The sequence below is a fragment of the Dipodomys ordii genome, unplaced genomic scaffold (assembly GCF_000151885.1).
Source record: "Dipodomys ordii isolate 6190 unplaced genomic scaffold, Dord_2.0 Scaffold102, whole genome shotgun sequence".
Lineage (NCBI taxonomy): Eukaryota > Metazoa > Chordata > Mammalia > Rodentia > Heteromyidae > Dipodomys > Dipodomys ordii.
Window position 1 is genome coordinate 3683585 of NW_012267318.1, and position 10221 is coordinate 3693805.

Here is a 10221-nt window from a genome sequence, read left to right on the forward strand (position 1 = left end):
TTAGAGCATGAAGAGTCTACATAAACATATGCTTTTATAACTAAATTTTTATGCATTTACCTATTTTCTCAAGAGAATACTGTCTTTACTATGGACAACAAACTGATTTTTTTGGTCTGTTCTATTATTTTGTTGTTATTGTTGTCTGTAAGCTGGCTGCAGCAAACATCTGATTAAGGGGGATTAAAAAGGAGAACAATCTTGCTTAAGAGGTATTCCAATATTCACTTTCAAATCTGGCTTCAATGAAAGTAGGTGTTATCAGTTTACCTAAGCTGTCTCAAACCCTATCAGTCTTCAGTTTAGTTTTCAAGTATCTAGTCTTCTGATGAATATTTGAATAGTTGTAATAGTCAGAACTGAGCTGAGTACACCTTTCAAATTCTAATGAGGTTTCTATGAGTTTATTTTTTTAATTGAGGCTCTTTTCTTTCCACAATGACTCTAAAAATCTCTTTTATCTCCAAACAACTGGAGAGTTCTTTTGAAAAGAAAAGAATGAGGCTTATTTTCTAATGACATTCTGAGAACTTGTCAATGAAAGAATAACTAAGACTTAGAAAATTATTTGGAAACATTATGAATTAAAAACCATTTATAGTCTCCAGAAAGATATACCTGACATTTAACAAATGCTGCTTGATTGTTTTGTTCTTAGATTCCAAGACACAATTAAAGATCAGTAATTTAACTGTTAGGAAGTTCTTTTTACAAATCCAACTCAGATTTTCAGTATAGCTTGGTAGGGATAAAGCACACTATGAAAACTCTTGAGGTGAAGGAAAAAGGTATGTGACTTTACAATTTCTGTTTCCTCAAGGTCTATTGCTTATTGTGTAATGGCAAGTTACTCTAGCTCTCTATACTACAGTTTCTTCATCTGTACAAAGGGGAGTAAGATTGATTTTTCATAAATTCTTATGTAATCACTCTGAATGGTGCCTACAAAAAAAGCATATAATAAATTATGGCTACAATGCTTCTCTTGTGTTATATGAAATTAAAGACTGGTGAAAACTCAGCCTGTTCTAAAAGTGTACCTCAAATATAATGGCAGAATAAGGAATAGATCTTGGCCCCTACTGTAATTCTCTAAAATACAAAAAAAAAAAAAAAGCTGTACAAAAATGGAGGAAGAAACCAAAATGATACTTAAAATACAGATGGCCAAGTATTCATCTATGAGGATTCTGATAATGGGAGAACCAGCTTAATTTCCCTAGCCAGACAAACCAAGACTTTCATTAGAAGCCCTCACTAATCCCCAAAAGGATTTGATGTGGACTGTTTATCATTTTATAGCATACAAGCTCCAATACATTTTAAACATTAAAAAATCATTTTTGGTGTCCCATAAAGGCATAGAGGTTGGCAGGGCACCAGTGGCTCATACCTGTAAATCCTAGCTACTCAGGAGGCTTAGATCTCAGGATCACATTTCAAAGCCAGCCAGAGCAGGAAAGTCCCTGAGATTCTTCTCTCCAATAAAACACTCAGAAAACCAGAAGTGGCACTGTGGCTCAAGTGATAGAACACTTGCCTTGAGCTGACGGACAGCTCCCAGGCCCAGAGTTCAAGCCCCATGACCACAAAAAAAAGGCATAGAGGTTAAATATATCTTTGAATCTTTCTCATAATAGAAATGTTCATAAAGCACCAGTTTTATTCTATTTTATTCTATTATAGGTTCCACATTCATAAGGCCCAGGAGTTGGTCTACCTCGAGTCCTTAGCTTCAGATCAAAGTACAAAATCAAATATAGTATATAATTTTTAAGGATAACCACTGGTTATCATTTCTATGTTCATTATACATACGTCATGAATTTGAGGGCAGATCCTTAATATCTAACTAGTGAAACTTTTGTGGCAATTCATCACCTATTGTTCATTTATGACATCACAATGCATGAGAAATTCTATTCCTAAAAATTTCTATCATTCTGGCTAGCTCTTTATAAGATCATTTCCCACTGTTTGGAACTAAAGGTATGGCTTACACAGTAAAACAAACTCAAGACCTTGAATTCAATCCCCAGTACAGCATAAATAAACTAAAAAGAAAAACAAAATCTCTAGTTCTAAAGCCAATTTTACTGACTATATTTGCCAACTAATTTTCCAGATAAGTAAATATGCACAATGAAAAGGAAGTTTTCTCATTAAAAAAAATCTTGGTTTCAAGTTCATAAAATATGACCTGATAACATCAGCTTTGTATTATAGTCTTCCTCACAGACGTACAACAGGGACCAAAAGAGAGAATTCACAAAATGTGCTTAGTTTAAAGCCTGGATTACGGTGCATGCTCAGTCATTATCATATATTGTACTAAAAATCTTTTAAATGTATAATAGTTATTTTGTAAGTCCTGAGTAATAGACAAGAGGATGCAATGATAAAGATATTCATTGTCTAGCTATGACTACAGTCATTTTTCTGATTACATTGTATACAAGCAGATTTTTTAAGTGTGAAAGTACAATACATTTATTGTCAGATAAAAAAGGAAAAATCTTGTTCTAAATAATTTCACATAAATCAAACCTTTATTAAAATTTGAGCAATTGTAAATACTATCCATCTTATTCTGTGAAAATCTCTTTCTCTCTCTCTCTCTCTGTATGTATGTATTAGTTGGTATAGAACCTAGGGTCTCAGGAATACTAGACAAGTGCCTTGTCAGCCCCTTGGCTTTTATTTTGCTTCTGAGATAAGGGTCTCAAAACTTTCCCTAGGCTGGGCAGGAAAGGTGGCTCAGTGGTAGAGTACTTAACGTCCATGTATGAGGCCCGGGGTTTGATTCCTTAGTACTACATAAGCAGAAAAAGCCAGAAGTGGCCCTGTGGCTCAAGTGGTAGCCTCGAGCTGAAGAGCTGAGGGACAGTACCCAGGCTGATAGTTCAGGTCCACAGTCGACAAAAAAGATTAAAAAAACAACAAAAAACACTTTCCCTAGGCTAACCTTAAATAAGCAACCCCCTCAAGCCTCCAGTTCCCAAGTGGCTAGGATTATAAGCATAAACTACCCATGCCCAATTTGCTTCTTATAAGATTCTTTCCTACAGTTATGTTTCATTTATTGTTCATTTAAATTTAGAATACTTGTTAAAATATTTTTGGAAAATCTTTCAAACTCCAACAGTATTTTGTATGCTGCTTACACCTGTATGAGTATACATACACACACACACACACACACACACACATATACATATATATATTCTACCTCTGGGTTACTGGCATGATATCATGGCCTTCAAATATAAAGGCTACTAAAGTTTTAAAAACCACTTAGGTTTTAATTATTCCACATCAAAGCCAGGGTACCCTGAAAATTAATAAACAAAAAACATAATATCCACCAAAGTCACAAGCTTCAAGTGAGCAAATCACAAAGAGATAGTCTTGCCTTGTCATCTCTCCCTCTTGGTCTATAATCCTTGTCTCTACTCGTAGGTTTGTCACTCTTGGATATAGGATGTGCTCGGCCTACAGGCCCCCGGGCTCCTACTCCTGCCATTTCTTTCCTCAAAGGTCTTACTTCTCGATTAGGACGCCTGATTTGAGGTGGTGCTCTGACAAAAACAAAAACAAAATAAAAATTAATCAGAGACAACAATATTTTGATATTACCTTAGTCAAGATTAATTCACAAGGTGCAATCTCCTATTATTGCCTTTGCTAAATCTGACCACAACTATCAGATTGGTTTCTATATTTTTTTCTCTAAAGTGTACTGGTTGATACAATTATGAAATACATAGAAATGATACAAATGGCCCCAATTATTTTGCTAAAACTAACCATTAGTCACCAATAGAGGGCAACACAGACTACCTCCATCTACTACTATTAATAAAGTAATGGAAAATCAGTAACTTCATTCCTGTCCTAAATTAAGAATAGGTAAGTTTTTTTAAAGTATGAAAAGCTATTTTAAAGGAGAGGAAATAAAAGTACAGTTATCTGCATAGTTTACTAATTTTTTTAACCACCAAGATTATTTTCTCTGCTTATACTGGAAAAATATTTCATTCAACAAATTACAAATAATAAGGTTTAACAATAAAATCTTACAAGCAAAGTACTTTATGTGCAAATACATTATTCATGCTTTTAGGGTCCCAAAAATCACAAGATCATTAAAATTACACAGTCCTTCAAATATGATTAGAACTGTTGACAAATGTATAAAAGAAAATGCATAGCAGGTGGCATATTTGGTTCATTTAATATGAAACGTATCTCTTTCAAATAGTGAAATGCTAAGGTTTCTCTACTGAGCATTTAGTTGTTTCTCTAGGTGTCACTTTTTGACTAATTGTCATTCCTTAACGGTCTCTTCTCTTTCTCCTTGGCTGTCATGGCTGTCTTGTGTTTGTAGCACTTTAGGTCTATGTATGTATAAAGCTTTCATCTTTATCCTATATCTACAGTTCCTTTTCCAGACTCAAGCTTTTTCATTCACGGAACTCATCAGAATTTTCTTCTTGGTATTATAAAAGGTGACAGAGTACATATTCAATGAATTGAAGCCAAGATAGGAAATTGGATGGAAAGTCATGAAGGTTGCAAGCTCAGGACAAAAAGAAAAGTGTCAACATGTTACAAGTATAATTCAGTCCATTCAGATTGCTGGACTACTACCTGAAACATCTATGGATAAGAATAGCTGGTGAAAACTGTACCTTATCTATTACATTCCCATACACTGCCACCTTAAACCTTGCTATTCGGTCCAGTTAAACATTTATTAAACATTAGGGAGTATATAGCCTCTACTATGTTGGCCCCAGGAAGAGACAAAGATAAGTGATTATGAAAGAGAATTCCATTGGAAAGAAACTAGAGAATAACAGCAGAGAGCATAATGGCTATAAGGTCAATATCACAATATTCATTCAAGGGCATTCCTAGTCTTTTACATATTCTGTCCAAATAAAAATGCGAAAAGACTGGTAAAGAATAAAAACTAATCATGATAAATTGCTGTACTTCTAGTATTTCAACGTTGGGGATACAGCTCTGAGGTAGAGTGCTTGCCTAGCATTTTCAAGGCATTGGGTAAATCCTCAGTAGGGGATGTGGAAACTTAAGTCTTTTATTATTTAAATACAACCAATGATTCAATTTTCATTAAGAGTGGAAAGTCATAGAATACAGCTTTACTCCTATTTATTTCTATTGTGTATGCATAAATCTCTTTTCTAAATTGGATTCACTGGTATAGTTAAAGACAATAGAAGACCCATAATCTCTTCCACCCAGGACACGTCAAGTTTGCCTTTCCAGTAGCAGCTGTGCCTGCTATTTAATAGCCTGTCACTGTAACTTAGCTTTTTAGACCCCACAGTCAACCAGCCTCATGCCTTTGCTCACAAACAGCAAGGCCAGTGCATACAGCTGCATGCCAGGCTGCTCTGCAGCAACTGAGCTTGCCCATTTGGCCTGACTGCTTGGAGGTGAATTGCTGGGAATCCTAAGATAGTCCTTCTGCTTTCTCAGCGTGTATTTCTCTGCCTCAGCTTGCTATTCAACAGTGAATTAGGAGCCTTATTGTAGTCCATTTGTACACATGTCCAGCTCAGTAAAGCTGTATTGCAGAATTATTTCCAAGCTGGTACATAGGCTGCCTTCCAAATACTTTCAGATGACCGTGTCCTGTCACTCAGTATTCGGACAGGCTCATCAAAGGTCTGAATGGGACTGCTCAACAAGCCAGATGTGCCATTTGCGGCAAGTTACATGTCTCACAGGAAGTGTGCCTGTGCTTTCTAAGTCTTTGGTTCCATCTCACTGCGGTCTGATATTACATTTGTAACACACCCTGCCAACTTCTCAAAGGACATCCTTGATTCTGTCTGTACGTCTTTGTCCATTAGTGCATCACTGCACAATGTCAGGCTTCACTTCAAAGACTAAGTGACAGCTTCCAGGATGTACAAACAATAAAACTCTCTTTTAAAAAGCTAGCCTCCCTTTAAAAAGACTTTAGTGAGTTTCATAGTATCACTTACTTTTGCCCTAATGGTTAAACTGACTGACACTATTTGAACTTAGAGCATTTCAAATAAAGAGAATACATATGGTCAGATCTTCAGGTAACTACAAGAATCAGTTCTGGGCACTGGTGGCTCACGCCTATAATCCTGGCTACTCAGGAGGCTGAGATCCGAGGATCATGGTTTGAAGCCAACCCAGGAAGATAAAGCCAAAAGACTTTTATCTTCAATTCATCAGCAAAAAGCTGGAAGTGGAATAACAGCCTGAGGGAAAAATCTAAGCAAAAATGCAACACGATTGCAAGCCTCAATAGTTGCCCTTGTGTGCATGCATGCATGAGTACCCACACATGTGTGTATACACACACACACACACACACACACACACACACAAAGCTAGGCACCAGTGGCTCATACCTATAATTCTGTAATCCTAGCTACTCAGGAGGCTGAGATCTGTGGATCAAGGATCAAATGAAGCCAGCCCAGGCAGAAAATTCTCTGAGACTTTTATCTCCAATTAAGCACCAAAAAAGTTGGAAGTGGAGTTGTGGCTAAAGTGGTAGAGTACTAGCCTTGAGCAAAAAAGCTAAGGGACAGCACCCACTGGCACACATACACAAAAGACAAGAATAAGTAATGCCTACTCTGTTCTTAATCTTCCTATTTGAGATTTCCCTGTGGGAATGGAAGAAATATGTCTTACTCTAAAAGATGCATAAAGTTAATTTCCTCCGAAATCCAATATTTCTTCTTTCCAGGCTATGTTAAATATCAATGTAAATATCATTATCAATATTACTTATAATAAGTATCTGAAAACAATCCAAATATGCATTCTCTGGAGCAGATATGTAAATTACAACATATTCATATAATGGAATACAAAACACAACATTAATTACAGAAATATGCAATAACAACAGTTAAATCTCAAGACCATAGTTAAGCTCAAGGGATAGAAACAGCATGATTCCAAGACTAAGAAGGCACTACCTGATGATATGAACTTATGTAGTCAAAATATAACATGATGATTTCTTTTCATATTTTCTAACAGCTTTATTTTACTACTTCCCATAGTTTAGGTACTGATCTATTTCAAATTAATTCTCCATATGGTATAAGGTAAGAAATGATATGCCAAAGCCAGGTGCCAGTGGCTCACACCTGTAAGTCAAGATTTCCCCCAAAGCATGAATATTCAACTAACCAAGGGCATTTTCTGACCAGACCCACCATTCCCACTGAAAGACAGTGGTGCCCGCTTCAGATCTCAGGTGACTTCACTGAATTCAATCATTGTGGTAAGTTCTAGTTCTAAAGAGCAGTTTGGAAATTTTTAGTTGTTTGGTATCAGAAGATTACAAACAAATGTAACCAGGATACTGTTCTAAATGTTTCTTGCAAATTCTTTCAACAAGTATCATAACTCTCAAGGGTGAATTTTGTGCAGAAAATATCCTTTATGGGATGACTTTCATTAGGATATTCAACTTACTATGTTAAAAATATGAAAACTAAATATTTTGGATTTGGTTACAACACTAACAGTGTTTAGCAGTCACTTAGAATTCTGAATAATGTGAAATGAACTCATTTCCAAACCTACTTCAAAAATGCTACCAGAATTTTTTCCCACATCATAGATTTAATATACTGTACTCCCTTCTTCATTTTTCTGCTTTCTTATTTCATACAGAATAATTTAATGGCATTGTAACCCCTGTGAACAACTACTTAATAAAAAATTATGTATTCATCTGTTTATAAACATTGTAGTAAATGTATAAATAATGAGGTAATATTAAATTCCTCCTAAATGTTTCAAGAAAGTATTTAGCTTTGTTTTTCTTTTCTTTCTAAAAAAAATCCACAGAACACTGCTATAGCCCAGACTGGCCTCAAACTCATGATTTCCCTGTCTCAACCTCCTGAGTCCTGAGATTACATGTATGTGCCAGCATTTAAAAAAAGAAGAAGAAGAAAAGAAAAGAAAGAAGGAAGGAAGGAAGGAAGGAAGAAAGAAAGAAAGAAAGCCAGCCCGCCCATTGCTGAGTGCCAGAGACTCCTGCCTGTAATCTAAGTACAGGAGGCTGAGATCTGAGGATCACAGTTCTGAAGCCAGCCTGAGCAAGAAAGTGCATGAAACTCTTATCTTCATTTAAACAACGAAAGTGCTCAAGTGGTAGAACAGTAGCCCTGAGTGGGAAAGCTCAGGGACAATGCTCAGGCCTTGAGTTCAAAGCCCAGGATCAGCAGGCAGCGCACACGTGAGCGCGCACGCGCGCACACACACGCGCACACACACACACACACGCACACACACGCACACACGCACGCACACACACACACACACACGCACACGCACACAAACTAAAAATCCCATAATACATTTAAAACAGAATTGGATATATAGCACTCTTGCCAAACATATTTTCTTAAATATACTATACTAAGCATATAAAAAGATAAACATAAAAAAGTACGTATCTCTTAAGAAAAAACTATTATTACTAATCTTACTACTTTTGATTCTCTTAGTTTATTCTTTATTTTAAATATTCCTGAAGTTGAGAATAACTTCACTTAAGAACACACACAGTTAACTAAGATGACAACCAGGAATTACACCTCATCTAAGACCTGAAGCTGCAAGCACAACTCCATTCAAAATGATGAGGTTGCCCTAGTAGCACCAAGCCCTTACCCACGCCAGTGACTTTGGGTAGACACTGAGCAGAATCTTGTCAGCAATTCTGATGGGTTATACTAAATCTTACAGTTACTAAACCAACCAGTCAATCTTTTCAGCGGGGGAAGAAGCATGAAGGGGTTGGTAAATGACATTAATTACTAATTCTTCAATCTGATGGTAGAACTCTACCATTCCCAAACAAGTTAAATACTTTATTGTATCTTTTTTTTCTCCCTTTGGTTTAAAAGTTAGGTCTCTATGTTCTCCATTTTATTTCTAAAAACATTGAATTTTTGAAGTCTAAGATATGCATAGACCACAAAATAAATGTTTAAAATTATCAAAAGCACTTAAAAAGTTAAACAAGTCAGTCACCAGTCAGTCCCAGCTACTCAGGAGGCTGAGATCTTAGAATTATGGTTCAAAGCTAGCTTGGGCAGATAAGTCCATGTGACTTATCTCAAATTAACCACCAAAAAGCCAGAGTGACATTGTAGCTCAAGTGGTAGAGCACTAGTGTTGAACAAACAAAGCTCAGTAACAGCACCCTGGCCATAAGTTCAAGCCTCAGGACCAGCACACGCACGTGCATGTGTACACACACACATAACAAACCTCAAACAAAAGAAGCACAAGTCTTAAGTACTGTAAAAATAAGTCAATACTTAGATAACTGGTAATGAAACTTTTAATGCCAAAAGCCAAAAAAAGAATTAAAAACTAAGAACAATGGGGGTACGGGAGAACAATAAGGAATGCCAGATGTCTGTGGCTCATGCCTGTCATCCTAGCTACTCAGGAGGGTGAGATCAGAGGATTGCAGTTCAAAGCCAGCCTTAAAAGAAAAATAACTAGCAGAAAGCTAGGCTAGAGACAAGGCTCAAAGAGTAGAGCATCAGCCAAGAAAGCAAAGCAAGCCAAGTGAGTTCAAGGTCCTAAGTTGAAACCCCAGTACTACCCGGGGAAGGGAGAGGGGAAGAAAAATAATGTACAAGCAAAAAAACAGATTGATTATTATAAACTAAAGGCACAATAATATGATTGTCATTGTTGAAACATAGAGAATAAATAACTGCTAACCTATATACTAAATATCATTTAAAACTATTTTTTAAACTGATAATTTACCACCTATAGAGACCTCTGCTAAAACATCAACTGAACACATTTGAGCAAAGACAAAATTAAGTTCAGAAACAGTGATTATAAGGAAGGGTAAACAAAACAATTGGCAAATGCACGGATAAATATACATTCAACAGATGTCACTGAATCCTTGCACTGTCCCAGACACTGTTCTTGGTGCTGGGGTACAATAGTGGGCAAATCACAGGCTCTGACTTCACAGATTCTTAAAAGTCGAGAAGAGATGATAAACATTAAACACACACATTATATTTGGTTTCAGTAAGTACTATGAAGGAAAAAAAAGCAGACTACAGGATAGAGAGGTGACAGGTAAAAGGGTAAATACTTTATTTTTTTTTTCAGTCTGTTTTTGCATTCCTTTTTTTTTTT

The 10221-nt window shown here is 36.2% G+C and overlaps 1 protein-coding gene across 1 annotated transcript in view; it reads right to left on the minus strand.

Moving 5' to 3' along the window:
• Katnal1 (katanin p60 subunit A-like 1) overlaps window positions 1–10221 on the minus strand; it is a 75684-nt gene that overhangs the window by 37495 nt on the left and 27968 nt on the right. Inside the window, exon 4 of the mRNA XM_013027278.1 lies at window positions 3413–3578. Within this exon, the coding sequence (XP_012882732.1) occupies window positions 3413–3578 (166 nt within the window). The remainder of the gene's footprint in view (window positions 1–3412; window positions 3579–10221) is intronic.